The sequence below is a fragment of the Melanotaenia boesemani genome, chromosome 8 (genome assembly GCF_017639745.1).
Source record: "Melanotaenia boesemani isolate fMelBoe1 chromosome 8, fMelBoe1.pri, whole genome shotgun sequence".
Taxonomy (NCBI): domain Eukaryota; kingdom Metazoa; phylum Chordata; class Actinopteri; order Atheriniformes; family Melanotaeniidae; genus Melanotaenia; species Melanotaenia boesemani.
Window position 1 is genome coordinate 4129993 of NC_055689.1, and position 17127 is coordinate 4147119.

The window sequence follows — 17127 nt, forward strand, 5'->3', positions numbered from 1 at the left end:
CATCCTTCCACTACCCATCCTCCCACACATACATCATTCTCCTACACATACACCGTCCTCCCTCTCCTATACCAAACATCCACCTTCACGTACCCCATCCTCCCACACACACACACCACCCCTCCATCACCCACTCTCCCAAACATACACCACTCCCCCACACACACACCATCCTCCCTCCCATACACCATCCATCCTCCCGCACACACACCATCCTTCCACCATCCATCCTCCCACACACTCCCCCATCCCTGCACCATACATTCTCCCACACATACCCCATCCTCCCACACATACATCATTTCACATCAAATTTGATTGCCTAAAGCTCTGAGGTGTATTAAAATTCAAGAAGTATATTATGGGGCAGAGCATCCAGGAACCGCTGAACAGCTAAAATTAATCTGTCGATCTCCTCGTCAGAGCTGATGTGATGAGGAAGCTCAACTGAGTCGCAGGTTAACCCTGCCTGGTGAACCTGAGAGAGAAGATGGTTTGTGGCAGGATTAAAGGAAATCATGTATTGTGTTAAAGTATGGGGAATACTTACAAAACTAATATTCAGCCATTATTTATATTCCAGAAATGAGCAATAAGAATTACAAACAAAACAGCATGTAGTCACATCTCTAATTTACTGTTTCTCAAACTAAATATTTTTAAATTTCCATGATTTAGTCTACCTCAAAAAAATCCAGATGATGTATAAAGTTAGACACTATTCATTGTCCAACAGCATCCACAAGCTGTTCCAAGGTCGGCTAACACACCATGCAATGATAGGTTCAATAAAGCAGCTGTAAGAACTGACGCCAAACCATGTTTGATTATTTTCATCAATAATTACAAAATTAAAAGGAATGCTTTTCAACTTGGAAGGTTTCTCAACCAACAGCAGATACTTTCTGATCTGTGCCCCCTTTTTCCTGGTCAGTGCTCCTGCCTGGCCCCCCACCAGAACTTTTCTAGACCCGCCCCTGCATACTGAAGTATAAACATGTATAAACAACAACACTTTGAGGTAAATATGTGAAGGTGTGAACCATGAAGCGCTTGTTTCCTCCTTCTCAGCTGATCCACAAACACACTCAACAAAAGAGAAGGAGGTTATGTTTTCGCCGGCATACATTTGTCTGTCTTTCAGCAACATAACTAAAAGAATAATAGACAGATTTTAATAAAATTTTCAGGAAATAACTGAAATGGAATAAGGAACAACTGATTCGATTTTGGGGATAATCCGAGTCCAGTCTGAATCCAGGAATTTCCTTTAACACTAGAACTGCCAACATTCTAATACCCCCTAGAACCATGCCGGCAGCATAAAAATGACGAAGGGGCGTTTGAAGAGACCCGTTTTTTTCTCTTTGAATATTTTTTTTTAAATAATTCGGAAGTACACAAATCTTCGATAAAGAAAAAATTAGTTGATTACCATGTGGGAGTACTTTGGGTTTTTACTTGTATTTCAAATAGAAAATGTTAAATACTTACTAGCTTACAACGTTCACTTATCAACTAACAACAATTTATTTTCTTTTTATGAATTTCTATTTTTTATCAATTATTTGAGAAGGAACAATTAGAAGAAAAGCATCATATATACTGATTTATTGCAGCTTATTAATGAACGCATGCCGGGTGATTCTGGCATCGATGCTGCGCCCTGCCCACGCATCCGGTGCAGACATGTCCAAAAAGTAATAAAACACCACAACAGGCCATCTTGTAGTTGCAGCTCTTCTCCTATTGTAGATGACCATTTCTCCCCCATCCAAACTTCCTCATTCATTTGTTGGAGCACGGCCAAAGCTTATTCTGCATTCACTCTAGCTGTGTTACTTTGTCTGTCTGTCAGCAACATAACTCAAAAAGTTGTGGAAGGATTTTGATTAAACTTTCAGTATCACATTCCCACTGATATGTGATAGGAATGAATTTCTCTGAATTGCAATAAATTCAATTACAATTCTGTAATTCCAATTCAAATTCAGTTCAACATCCTGTGGGGTGGAGTCAATTCAAATTTAAATTTATTAAACGAACAGAATTAAATTCTTAAAATTCTGATTTTTGTACAAGCCTGCTACCTATGGTCATTCGGACATGACACAGTTTATTTTTTTATTATGATTTTGTGTCACTCAACACAAAACACAATAATGTTTCTCGTTTAGTTAAAATACAATATGCTTAATCTCCAATCGGTAGTAAAATAACAGCATAGCAACCTATAAAAAATTAAAACTCCAAATATTTCACTTTGTTTTAGTACATAGAAGTACAAGTACATTATCAAACATGTTTACACTGTATTAACTATTATTTTAGAAAACAATCTGAAATTTCTGGAGAAAAATAAGTTTTGTTTCAGTTATTCATTTCCACATGCATTACAGCGTCCAGATCGCAATGAATCTATAAAGGCACCAAACTTTTAATCCCAGGTATCTGGAAGTGAAATATCCAGTATTTTACATTATGCTCAGAGTAACTTTTCCAGATCTAGAAGTTATTTTAAATGTACATACCTGTACGTTATATTAGTTTTAATCGATTTTGTGCTTTTACCACTTTGTAAATGGTAAATGGCCTGTATTTACAAGCGCTTTTATTAAAATAAAGGAAACGCTACACAAAGCGCTTTACATCTTACATCACACTCACCTATTGATGGTGGAAGCTGCCATGCAAGGCGCTCAACCACGACCCATCAGGAGCAAGTTGGGGTTCGGTGTCTTGCTCAGGGACACCTCGACACGAGCTCGACAGGCTGAGGATCGAACTGGCAACCTTCAGGCTACCAGACAACCACTCTACCCACTGAGCCACACTGCCCTTCTACTATATTTCCTTTATTTTAATGTGTATTTTTATTTATATGTTTCATGATGTTAAGCACCTTGGTCAGCTTTGGTGTTGTTGTAAGGTGCTACAGAAATAAACTTTGAATTATTGATCGATTGATTTCCGTGTGTGTAGTAATCCTGACCGCCTTAACTGACTCGCTCATCATACAAACTCAAGTCACATCTATTAAGTTAGAAAGATAGAAAAAATAGAACAAGTTCACCCACTGCCTTGGAAATGTTTTACATTTAAACATAAAAAAAATTAAACCTTACATGGACAAATTAGGAATTACAAATACTCTTATTAAAATATTACTATCTTCTATGTTCTATTAATATCTTCTATTAATATCTTCTATGTTATATCTGGACCCTCTGGAGGGCTGGTTTGGTACAGCCTTGTTTCTACCAACGAGTGTGGGTCGGGGCGGTAAGGGTGCGGCTATGGTTTGTAAACTCTATTCTCGATGCGTTTCCCCAGCCACTGTAACCCTAACTGAGAGGCAGAGTATCAGGTGATGGATGCTTCAGATAGCATGACACCATTATAGCGCTGCGCCTTCCTTAAGGTTTAACCAAAACATGACGCAGAACCAAACGAGAAGAATGGCGGTCATCCACCAGTTTGTGTTCTTTCCTCTTGGTGGTGCTTCGTAACGCCATTTTAAATGGAGATTCAATTAACAAAAAGAAAATCTGTTGCTCTAAACAAGGAGCCATTTCTGCTTTGTTTTTATGCCAGGTTGCATGGGAAGTGACTTTTTTCCAACCAATCAATGGGCTGCAGTGTGTCAGGCTCCACCCTTTTGGATCAGATTGGTTAGATTGGTCTAATGCCCCGCGGTGCAACCGTTGATGGAAACAGGGCTTGTGTTAGCGGAAAATACAGCTGAGGGTTAACAGTAATATCAACACAAGGTGTCCTTGTCTAATAATTAATGACATACGGAATATTTTTCTTACCATTTCGTAGTCAGGACTGGGATTTTTTGCCTTCATAATAGAAACCAGTTGGGATAACGAAGACATGCTGGAAAAGAAAAAAAAAGAAAAACAAAACAAAAAAAGGTATGATGAAACCGTGACTATGTCAGTGTAGTGCTTATGTTGGTCAGATGGGCCAGCTAAAGTGATCAAACTCTGACCTGTTTCATCAAGAAGTTACCAGTGACATCTCTCCATAGGCATCCAACACCGGATGAAGCTTGACCAATCAGATGAAGGTGGGCTTCATCACATCTGACAGACATTTGTCTGCTGCCTTTGATTGTCAGCAACCACAGACCACAGAGGAATACACCAATACACCCTCCCACCCCATCATAAATTTACACTTTATTTAGAAGTTCACAGGTCTGGTTTTCCTTAATCTGAGATGGTAATCCATGCATTTGTTTCAACCCAATTGGATTGCTGTTATTTACTTTTACATAGGTGCACCCTCTATCCTAGATTTGACCACTGCATCGATCTGCCTGTCCAGATTAAAATTACTGTCCATTTTTACACCCAGATTTGTGACACGAGAGGACTCATCGGCACCAAGACTAAAAACCACAACTTCTGTCTTTCTTTCATTAAAATGAAGAAAATTTGAGGTCATCCAGGCTTTGACTTCATTGAGACAGATTAAAAGTTTTTCTAGGGAGTAAGAGTCCTTGCGTTTAAGGGGGACATAGACCTGATTATCATCAGCATACAGATGGAAAGCTTCCTAATAACTGACCCAAGGGGTAGGAGGTATAATGGAAAGAGCAAAAGCCCAAAAATGGACCCCTGGGGGGCCCTACATGACAGAGGAGCAGGGGATGACTGGAGATGGTCCAGTTTGACAGAGAATGTCCTCTTAGACTGGTAGGACCTAAGCCCTTCCAGGGCAGAACCACAAATCACAAATGCCAACACAATGCTCCAGATGTGTCATTAAAATGTTGTGATCCACTGAGTCGAAGGCTGCTGTTAAATCCAATAAAACCACGATCACATGGTCACCGGAATCTGTAGCTAATAGAAGATCATTAAAATCCTCAGTAAAGCCGACTCGCTGCTATGAAGAGACTTAAAACCAGAATGACAGACATCAAAAACTTTATTTACCTCTAAAAAATCTTATCTGTGTATAAACAATCCTCTAAGATTTTTTAAATGAAAGGAAGTTTGGAAATTGGTGGGAAATGACACAGAATGGTGGGATCCAGGCTGGTTTTTTTTTTTTTTTTTTAGCAGAGTTTGGAATATAGCATGTTTACAATCTTTAGGAACCAGACATGAGGACATGATGCTGTGAATAACAGCAAGAACCGAGGGCCCTACAGTGGAAATAAGCTCCTTGAATAATCGTGGTGAGAGAGCATATGTAGGGGAACCCGAAGGCTTCAGATGACCAAAATCTCACAAAGAAAAGACAAAGACACTGGTTTAAACTGGTGAAAAGGAGAAGAACAGGGGTCAAAGACTGATGGCTCGAAGACAGAGGATGGTATCTGAGCCTATCAGGATCTTATCTACAAAGACATTTAGAAAGCTTGCATGCCTCAATTAAGGGATCAATACCAACAGTCTGAGGAACATTAAGAGCACAATCCATTGTTTTAAACCCAAGGCTTTTCGCTATTTGATATAATATCAGACCGATATTTTCTTCTACATATCTCACAGTTTTTTTATATTGATGCCAGAAGTCCTTTAAAATCTGGAACGACGCCTGGAGTTTATCCTTCTTCCAATCTGTGAGGAATAGTGATGAAAAGTGACCAGCAGTGGAAGCGTTAAACATACGGACATTAAAGGACTGATGACTCAGCAGGATTTAGAAAAACTGGTCCATACATTATCTTTAGTAAACTGGACTACTGTAATGCTGTCCTCACAGGTCTCCCTATAAAGTCCATCAGACAGCTGCAGTTAGTCCAGAACGCTGTTGCTCCAGTCCTCACTAAGACCAGGAAAGTAGATCCTAGAACTCCAGTCCTGACTAAGACCAGGAAAGTAGATCCTAGAACTCCAGTCCTCACTAAGACCAGGAAAGTAGATCCTAGAACTCCAGTCCTCACTAAGACCAGGAAAGTAGATCCTAGAACTCCAGTCCTGACTAAGACCAGGAAAGTAGATCCTAGAACTCCAGTCCTCACTAAGACCAGGAAAGTAGATCCTAGAACTCCAGTCCTCACTAAGACCAGGAAAGTAGATCCTAGAACTCCAGTCCTCACTAAGACCAGGAAAGTAGATCCTAGAACTCCAGTCCTCACTAAGACCAGGAACATAGCTCATATAAGTCCAGTTCTCAGATTTTTTACACTGGCTTCCTATCTGTCAAAGAATTGACTTCAAAATCTTGCTGTTAGTTTACAAAGACCTGAATGGTTTAGGGCCAAAATACATTCAGGATCTTCTGGTTCGTTAAGAACCAACCGGATCCCTCAGGTCATCAGGGTCAAATCTACATAGAAAACATGGCCAGATTTGTGAAAGTACCAATGAGCAAACGATGATGAATCAACAGTAGACATTTCAACTACCAAAAAAAAAAAAAAAAAAGACAAAAAATGATGAGGCCTATCTTGTCCTAGGACTGAGCAGGTAATAGTCAATGGTGGATAATGAAGAGAAACCACAATGTGTATGTATGAAGTATGAAGCCAAAAAAGGTCTATCACTACTTGGGGACTTCTCATCCTTTAGAATAAACTTTTAATTGTCATATAAAGCAGAGTTGTTTTACTGAAACTCAACTCACCTGAAGTAGATTGCAGTATTTTCTAGTTAAAAATGCCTCACATTATAGCAGATGAGTTGATAATTCCTTCTGCCACTGGCATGGTTTTAACCAGCGGTAGCTGGCCAGTAGAGGGCACCAGGGTGCCACCCTCCCAACAGAAAGCATGATTCAGAAGAATTTTACAAAAATGTCAAATTTTTTAATTTATGTGATAAAAATATTGATAGTAACATGTGTAAAATGTTTGTTTAAATGTTTAAAAATACAAACTGCTGTGTAAAATTGTTTTTTTTCCTGCAAGTCTATTGTCAATACTCTCAAGTTTAGTTCTGGGGTGATGGAAAATCACCCAGAGCAGGCAGAGTTTTTTTTCTTTTCTTTTTTTTAGCAGATTAGCCAATAACATAATCAGATTGCCAAATGTTTTATGCAAATTAATCCTATCAGCACTGTCAAAATTATTCCACGAGGGGTGACAATTTTATCGCCCCTTGCAACACTGTCAAACTACACCTAAATTAAGGCAGTTGGACTACTTTCAACAGACACCATTGTTCTACACAAAATGACAACTCTGATCAAACAGAGTCCCGACTCCATGAGATCATTCAAGATCCATTTGAGAGGAGAACTTTCATGGAGAAACTTTGGGTAAAAGAGTTAGGACAAGATAAACTTGACCTTGCTATCAAACAACCGCAAAAGCAGAACAAGAGAGGTTTTCTGATAACTGGTACACATGTAGGCTTGGCTAGTTGGTTGCAGACAAGCTAATGTTTTGTTTTGTTTTGTGTATGCTTTATAAAACGACTGGAACAGATCCGGCCTGGGCAGTTACAGGAGTACGGGATATGAAAGATCTGTCTGAAAAAAATAAAGAAACATAAGAACACCTGAGCACACATGGATAGCACGGTGAAGCTAGCTGTATTAGAACGGCAGAACATCGCTAGCAGCTGGATGATGGTCATAGGCTGGCAGTGAGGAAGTCAATGAGGAGCTGGATAAAAACCGGCATGTTTTATCCAAAATTATTGATTGTGTAAAGTTTTGTGCTGCTTTTGAGTTGACCTTGTGTGGTCACTCATTTCAAGTTGTCGGAAACCCACAATATAGTTTGGGAGTGGTAGATTTAGTTGCCTCCTCCCTGAGCCGCCACTTTATCGTGGTGGAGGAGTTTGTGCGTCCTGATGATCCTAGCGGCTATGTTGTCGGGGGTTCATGCCCCTGGTATGGTCACCCATGGCAAACAGGTGTCTAGGGGAGGGACCAGACGAAGTGCGGCTCAAATCACCCCTATGATGATGACAAAGCAAGGACCAGGGTTTTCCCTTGCCCAGACGTGGGTCACCGGGGCCCTCCTCTGGAGCCAGGCCTGGAGGTGGGGCACGGAGGTGAGCGCTTGGTGGCCAGGCCTTTGCCCATGGGTCCCGGTCAGGCTCAGCCCGAAAGGATGACATGGGTCCCCCCTCCCATGGGCTTACCACCTGCAGGAGGGGCCATAGGGTTCGGTGCAGTGTGAGCTGGGCAGCTGCCAGAGGAAGGACCCTGGCGGTGTGATCCTCGGCTGCGGAAGCTAGCTCTAGGGATGAGGAATGTCACCTCTCTGGCAGGGAAGGAGCCTGAGCTGGTGCGCGAGGCTGAGCGGTTCCGGCTAGATATAGTTGGACTCACCTCGACGCACAGCTTGGGCTCTGGAACCACTGTCCTTGAGAGGGGCTGGACCCTCTTCCATTCTGCTCTGCTCTTTGTGGATGATGTGGCTCTGTTGGAGCGATTCGCAGCCGAGTGTGCAGCGGATGAGAATCAGTACCTTCAAATCAGAGACCATGGTCCTCAGCCGGAAAAGGGTGTAGTGCTCTCTCCGGGTCTGCAATAGGATCCTTTCCCAAGTGAACGTATCTCAGGGTCTTGTTCACGAGTGAGGGAAGGACGGAGCGGGAGATGGACAGGTGGATTGGTGCAGCGTCTGCAGTGATGCGGACTCTGCATCGGTCTGTCGTGGTAAAGAAGGAGCTGAGCCAAAAGGCAAAGCTCTCGATTTACCAGTCGATCTACGTTCCTACCCTCACCTATGGTCATGAGCTGTGGGTAGTGACCGAAAGAACAAGATTGCGAATACAAGCGGCCAAAATGACTTTTCTCCTCAGGGTGGCCAGGCTGTCCCTTAGAGATAGGGTGAGAAGCTCGGTGATCTGGGAGGGGCTCAGAGTAGAGCTGCTGCTCCTCCACATCGAGAGGAGCCAGATGAGGTGGCTCGGGCATCTGGTTAGGATGCTTCCTGGACGCTTCCCTGATGAGGTGTTCTGGGCACGTCCCACTGGAAAGAGGCCCCGGGGAAGACCCAGGATACGCTGGACGGACTACATCTCTCGGCTGGCCCGGGAACGCCTCGGGATCCCTCCGGATTAGCTGGTGAATGTGGCCGGGGAGAGGGAAGTCTGGGTTTCCCTGCTTAGGCAGCTGCCCCCGCGACCCGACTCTGGATAAGCGGCAGAAAATGGATGGATGGATGGATTTAGTTGCCTCCCTGGAGAACGTCCAAAACAAGTTGCTCTTTCAAGTCTTTAAAAGACTTCATTTGTCCAGTCATCACAGCAAATTATTCTTATAGAGCACATTACATTTTATCTTTTAGGTCTTTAATGAAAACAAGTAAAGTTTGAACTATAATCTGCATGAAACTGTCATTAGTTTGTATCAAATCTCTAACGTGAACTTCTTGAAGAGAAAACTTGAGTTTCATGATAAACTTAATGTCTTAATGACATTACACAAATACATGACATGCACAATAGATTTAGATTATTTTGCTCTTTCAAAAAATTTTTATAGTGTAAAACATCAATTACAATACAGTTAACAAGGGAATTATTGAAATGAATCAAGGTTTGCTGGATAATCAATTTTTTTTTAGCTTCATCTGTATATCATAAAAATTATTAACATGCTTGATGGCTTGATACAGTTATTGTATCTTTGTATGATTTTGTGTCTGTTCAGCTCTAAGAACAATCGCTTATCTGTAGAATAATTGTGTTTATGGTAGCCAACCACAACACAATTTCTCTGCATATTTACATATTTACATGTTATTGCGATAACAGTGTACAACCACATACCCTCCACCTAATGACAGGAGGACCCTAACCAAGCATCTCCCTCGTCATTCAGCCACACCAGAGGAAATAAAACATTAAGGACACGTACCAACCAATCCCCCCTGGGATGTGTTCTGTGACCACAATGGAGGACCAGCTGTGTCACAGACTATATCAATTTTTGACTCTGCCATTCCCACTGAGACAGTAAAACCTTTTGCAAAAAACAAACCATGGATTCCTTCTGACATTAAAGTTCTTCTGAAAGACAAAAGGAGGGCTTTTATGTCAGGAGACGAAGCTGATAAAGTCGGTGCAGAGAGAACTGAGAAGAAAGATCAGAGTTTCTACAGGAGAAAGATGGAAGAACAACTGAAGAATGTTTGTGTGGGCTGGAGGAGTCTGAGAACGATGTCAGGACACAATGGGCCTCGTTCTCCAACCATTCTTATGAACACATTTGTCCTTAAACCTTACTTGCGAACATTATCCGAAAATTGTGGCATTTACCAAAATCTTCATTTCTTGACAAAAACTCAGGAGCACTTACGAACATCTGGAAGGCGACATGTTCTAACAAAATCCACACGTGTGTTGTTTTGTGCTGTTCGGTTCATTAAAAAACAAAAATAAAACTAGTCATGTGTTTGTCAGATTTTTAAATAACTTTTGGTGAAATACAAAGCATTCTGTTATTTAAGATAAATACCAACATTGCAGATCCAAACATTATAACTTCCTTCCAAGGGAAAATGAAACTATTTTTCATGCATTTCGTTCATTCATGAACAAGTCAGTCAAGATGGATCTAGTTCTATTGCTGACCATCCTAACACCCTCAGGGCAAAAGGCTGCACACATGCCAGATTCGTTCCCTCATCACTCCATAAAAGTCACCTGTGACTCCCAGATCCACCTGATGAATGTGGTAAAAAAAACATTTTTAATAATTAAAAAATGAATAATTAAAACTAATTCAAATTTACTACAACTGTTTTCATTATAATAATTACTTTTATTAAGAAATCAAGGTTATTTCCTGGTTAATAACACGTTATCAGATGCTGCACTCGTTCCGTAGGTGAACCGCATCTTAAAATGAAAAACAGTATATTTACAAACTGTGTAACGTCCTCTGTAATAAAGTTTTATTCTACAGTGTACCACTTTCCGCTTTAGCCACAGCACCTGGAGGATGAGCTTCTCGATGCGCTCATGGGACCAGACTGCAGGCTGCTGTCCAAGTTCAGGAGTAATTAATGATACGTTTCTATTCAAAGCTCATTATTATGTAGGGTGATTATTTATGATCCAGTGAACACTTTCAGGCTTCATTGCACATTTTCGTTATTTTTTTTTGTTCTCATTCATCATTTTGTCATTCTGTTTGTTATTTTTCCAAATCTGTCTCACCTCTGTCTGTCTGCAAACGGCCTTTAAGTCATGACCTCTTATTGGCGTATCTTAAGCTTTTTAACTATGCAAAGTAGGGCTGGTCTGTCCGTTCAACTTACAAGACAGTGGTACTCACCAATCTAAGAGGAAAGATGCAAACTATCCTGCAATCTACAAACAGGTTCATAAATCCGAAGGAGGGGTTTTTGTAGAAAACTTCTCATGTAAAGAGTCATAAGAAGATATTTATTAATGAGAGCCAGTAACTCCAGCCCTGTGCTGGAGAAGGACCAGTGGTGGGTGAATGAGTGAATGAATGATTCTGGGCATTCAATTTAGTTGGAATATTTACATTGCTTTTGAACACACACAAATACTCAGAATTATGCACAAAAATCATTTATAGGTTTGTAATTGTGTTTGAGTCCATTTTCTCTCCTTTTTTAAATGATCTACATTGTTATAAATAAAATAAAGGTATAAAAAGGTTTACCCTGGTTTGCTGGCCCAGTGTTTAACTGTCTCTTCTCCATCATCCTCCAGGAGATCAGCAAATGCTCCTTCCAGGTCTTCTAACTGATGAATACGACGGTCGACACATTCATCGAGCTCCTCCTTTATACAAACATGTTAGATTTTAATAAATACAGCAGAGGAAGCAGGAAATCGCAGTCACTGAAAAATCTTAATGATGCCCCAAAAAATTTCCAGTGATCATTTGAAGTAGAAAAAGAAGCTCAGCCATACACAGTTAGTTACCAGGGTTGTCTGCAGTCTATGTGTCATGGTTGCAGAGCTGCTCTGCAGAGCTGCAATCAGGATGATCTCCTACACCTGTCCTGATTGTCATTTCCCTCACCTGCTCCCTCCCCTACTTAAACTCTCTTCACTCCCTGCTTCCCTGCCAGATGGTCACCAGTACTTACCTTGTGATATCCAGTTATTTCTAGTTCCAGACTTCCTTGTCATCGACCCTGTCACGTCCGTGGATATTCTTTTGCCTGACCCCTGCCGGATCCCTTCAAGTGCCTGCCTGGATTGACCCTTGCCCGCATGACCACGGAATAGCCTGTCCCTCTGGATAAGTACTGCACTGAGCCTCACTGTGAATGAACGTTGCCTGCCCTGACTACGTCTTTTGGATTTGTGGACTAAACTTCCTGTCTGAAGTTCATTTCAGGAATTCTCTCTCACAGACCTGGGATTGCCTGACTCCGCCAGCTAACCAGAACTGGTTTCACTCCCTCCATCCCCTGGTCCTCAATAAACCTTATTCTTTTCAAATCCATTTGTCCTACGTGTGGCTGAATTTCCGGGTCTTCAGGAGCAAACCTGACACTATGTTTTATGGATTTGTACTCACACCACTATAACACCCTCATATTACAACAACTCGCCTTGGCAGACCGTCCTCATCCAAGAGAGCTTTGACTGGTTGAAGCACAGATAAACACAGTAATCCTCAGAAACTGTTAAACATGAAGGATTTTGGTCTTTGTGATGCTTGGCACTCTCACCATCCCACACTAAGAGAATACACCACCTTCTCTTCAGTTCACCATTCCTATTCTAGATTAGATTATTTCTTAACTAGCAGCTCGCTGATGAATGACATGTCAGAAATCAGAATCCATCCTATTAGCATTAGTGATCACGCACCAGTATCATTCACTCTGAGAAGTAAGAGCAATAAACCAGCAACTAGAAACTGGAGATTTAATACGTCATTACTTAAAGATCCTGAGTTTATCAGCTACTTTAAAAGAGAATGGTCCTTATATCTAGAAAATAACGACTTGCCAGAAACTTAAGCGTGTGTTCTTTGGGAAGCCGGAAAAGCAGTAATGAGAGGGAAAATAATTTCCCTTTCTTCTCATAAGGAAAAGAAGGAAACTTTGAGAATCTCAGAGTTAGAACTCAGAATTAAATCCTTAGAGGACGCTTACCATGTCTCCCCAGTATATGATACACTGAATGATATAAGGAAAGCCAAACTTGAAATTAACAAAACGATTAAAAAAAAAAAAAAAAATCTTAAGTTTTCCTTCAGAACTCACCCACATCTCTCCACCTGGACAATCACACTCATTAACAAATTCCCATGAATATCTGACTACTCTATGAACTGGTCTATGAACCCACACCAACCCACAGAACAGTACGCCCACCTGGCCCAGGGCCAATGACCTGTGGTCATGCCCAACCGCCACGAAGGGGGCCTCAACCTCAGACCTCCCATAGCCCCCGAAAAGGCCAGACACAGAGCCGCCCCCACTGCAGAACAGCCCAGATGCCCACCACCGGAAACCACCAAGGACCTGCAGCCATCAGGCAACCCCCGCAAATATCCAACCCCTAAAGCCATGAGGTCACAACCCTCCAACTACACAAGGTCATGGAGCTAATCACGGGGGACCAGAGGGAGTGAAATTCAGCTAACTGATTCTTTGAGGAGGCAGACATCCTTTGTCCTGTATAATAAGTTCTATGATGAATTGTGAATTATTTTAGTTGCATATTTGAAATTGATAATAGCTTGGGACATCAAGATTAAAAAATTCTGCTATACCCTGCTGCTTAATCTCTGCTGACCAAACAGGCTTCATACCAGGGCGCCATTTATAAACATCTGCCGACTTTTAAATGTAATTTACTCTCCTGTGTCTGGTGGGGTACCCAAGGTTGTTATCGCACTTGACGCAGACAAAGCATTTTGACAGGGTAGAATGGGGATAATTATTCGCATGTTTGAAGAAATTTGGTTATGGCCCTAATTTTATTGCGTGGATCAAACTCTTGAATACCTCACCTAAAGCCTCTGTGATTACAAATGGGAAACACAATATTTCAAGTTGTCAAGTGGTACTCGCCAGGGCTGCCCAATCAGCCCACTGCTATTTGCCTTGGCTTTAGTGCTCTTATCTATCACAATCAACACCTTATCACCAATTGGGCAGGAATGGAGCATAGATTGTCTCTGTATGCAGATGATTAATTAATATATGTATTGGACCCTGTTCTGAATGCTCCACTTACAATCCACACCTTGAGGAAATTCGGTGCTTTTTCTGAATACAAACTTAATATCAATAAAAGTGAATGTTACCCTTAAAAATAAACTGGTTCTTCAAATACAAAATAACATAAATCTACTATTTAAAATGTCCAAAAATGGCTTTAAATACTTGGTCATCAATATTACAAGAGATATGCGGCAACTTAGCCAAAAAAACCTTTGCCGACTAATTGAAAAAAACAAATTAGACCTAAAGAAATGGAAATTACTTCACCTATCCTTAGCAGGGAAAGTCGACTGTATTAAAATGAATGTGCTGCCCAAATTCCTTTACGTATTTAAATGTATTCCCCTCTCGGGCCCAACCAATTTATCGGCTGGCCCTACGATCTTTTCAAAATGGCCTATATCGGCCGTTGTTTTTTGATTAAGTGTGGCTGAGCTGATGAATGGCAGGTCAGAGATAAACAGATCCTCACACAATGCTTGCTCTACATCTAACCATGGTTCATCCAGACTGCTAGGTTTAAGCCATTTGGAGATAAACTGCAGCTTGTTAGCAAGAAAAAGTGATTAAAGTTAGGTAGCTCCAATCCACCTCTATCTTTAGTCTGCTGTAAAGTTTTTAGACTGATACGTGATGGCTTGTTTTTCCATAGAAATTTAGATAAACAGGTACTTGACTTTGGATAGACCCATCATTTTAACTGTGGCAACCCTCCCCATGAGCGATATGGGTAAGCGCCTCCACCGTGAGAGATCATCCTCTATTGCTTTAAGTAGCTGGACATAATTTAGCTTTGTTAGTTCTGATAACCTGAGAGAAATGTTTATGTCTAAATATCTAATGTTTCCAGACTGTGTTGTGGTGTTAGGTATGTTTTGTAGGTCACAGTTAATGAGGAAAATGAACAAAGTGTTTAACCTTATTGGCATTCAGGCCGGGTTCTCTGAAATTGTACAGCTCCTTCAAGAGGGAGTATTCCTCCTGAACAGAGACAACACAGAGCTTATATCAATTAAAGATAAAGTAACTGGAACATGGTTATATATGGACATACAGTATATACAGTTATCACTTCAAACCTCAGTCTGCCTGAATACTGGCCAAACTGGAGACACAAATAAAAAAGACAGGGTCCTGCATATATGTTCATACTCACAAAATCTGCACTGACCCTTCTAAAATATATTTACAGCTTTTTTAGAGATCACTCTCACTATTTGGAACTGTAAACCATTGTATAATTTCATGACTCAGGGAAATTAGAGGCAAATTATCTGAGTGTTAAAAATAAACAAGACAAAATTCTGCAGGTGGTGAAACATTCCACAGCCAGAGTATTATGCACCTGGAATTTAAGAAGAATCATGCAATCGTCATACATACTAGAACATAAAACGGAAATGTCTCAGTAACTTGTCATGTGTTGGGTGTGGTCTTGGTCTAATGTCTTAATGTGAACAGGATGATAAAGAGGACTGTTTAGATATAAGCTGACACACACACACACACACACACACACACACACACACACACACACACACACACACGCACACACACACACACACACATACATTAATGCACTGCAGCACAGTCAATAACATCCTGCTACTGCTTTATGCAGCTGATCCAATCAGAAAACTGTCATATGGGGATGGAAAGTTCTTTGATCATCCACAAAAAGCAACACATACAGTGGTTGCCATCTGGATGACTCATAGCACACAACAAATAATCCTTCCACAGTGATGAAATAAAATCAACCCGAGTCGTCGGAAAATTTTATGTATTGAATGGGAAAAGTCCAACACAGAAAAATTATTATTGTTCTTTTCATTCAAGAGAAATCAGGAACCTCATGGAAAATAAAATATAATCTTAAAGTGGACTATTTTAGAGCGCCCCCCTCAGAGTCACAGGTGAACGTTTTCAGGGGAGCCAAGCTCCTCTTAGCCCCCCATAATTAGAACTCTGTCTGAAGTACCAGGTCAAGTTGGGAGGCACCATTAACTATCCTGTTGGACTTCCAGTTCCAGACTGATAAACTGGTGATGGATAACCAACTGGACATCTTGGTGGTTGAGAAGCTGCAGAAGAAGGCAGCAGTGCTGGATGTAGCGATCCATCACTGGAAGATGAGAAGCTGTGAAAATACCAAGAACTGAAGGAGAATGATAAGAAAATGAGGGGAGTGAAGACAACAGTGGTGTCAGACAACTTGGGGCCATGACCCCCAAACTGGGAGAGAGGCTCCAACAGATCCTGGGAACACTATTAGAGATATCCAGAGGGGAGCATTCTTAGGAACAATATAGTCTTAAATAGTCTTAGAACAGTCCTGGGAAACAGTCCCAGGACGGGCCTAGAAACATTCCTTGAGACATTTCTGGGAACATTCCTAGGAACAGTCCTAGGAAAAGTTAAGATACTGGAGTAATCCCTCAAGGTGTCAAACCTCTGGGGGTCAAGTGTGTAGTTTTCATATTATAAATGCATGTTTTTGTTTTCTTAATGTCCTTAACCTTCGTTATATTTAGCTGACATTACCTTCATGCAGAATATTTGAATATATTAGATTCAACTTTTGCAGGTAAAATGGAGATTTTGGTTGGGGCCACACAGCTTCCATTTCCTTAGCAGGTTTGTACAACACTGCCAGAAAAATGAGCCCATTATTTATGACAACTGACACAGGTGACGGGAAAATGAATTTGCTGCCATGTAGGTGTTGGAACCTGATCAAATAAAGAACATTACAATCGAATACATGCTGAAAAGGTACCTCTGTGTATAATTCCTTAAAGGGGTTTTTACAGGAGAAGAAATCCATATCAATGTCCAGGATGTATGGGTCGTTTTCATCCAGAAATGAAGTTATTCTCTCAACAACATAACTGGTGGATCCTTCACCATCATCACCATCTAACATCCCATTGCTGCTGCTGCCCCCTGCTGGCTGCAGTGGGTCAGTGGTTGCTGAGTGGGACTTGGTATGACTGGTTTCTCCATCCTTACTCCTCTCCGTCCGAGGTCTCTTGGCA

General features: G+C 41.2%; 1 protein-coding gene across 1 annotated transcript in view; it reads right to left on the minus strand.

Moving 5' to 3' along the window:
• Positions 1-340: 340 nt before the first annotated feature.
• LOC121644310 (UPF0489 protein C5orf22 homolog) overlaps positions 341-17127 on the minus strand; it is a 25455-nt gene continuing 8668 nt past the window's right edge. The window contains exons 5-9 of the mRNA XM_041992178.1: positions 16869-17120; positions 15008-15070; positions 11560-11681; positions 3816-3882; positions 341-478 (exon numbers count right to left, since the gene is read on the minus strand). Of these exons, the coding sequence (XP_041848112.1) occupies positions 341-478; positions 3816-3882; positions 11560-11681; positions 15008-15070; positions 16869-17120 (642 nt within the window). The remainder of the gene's footprint in view (positions 479-3815; positions 3883-11559; positions 11682-15007; positions 15071-16868; positions 17121-17127) is intronic.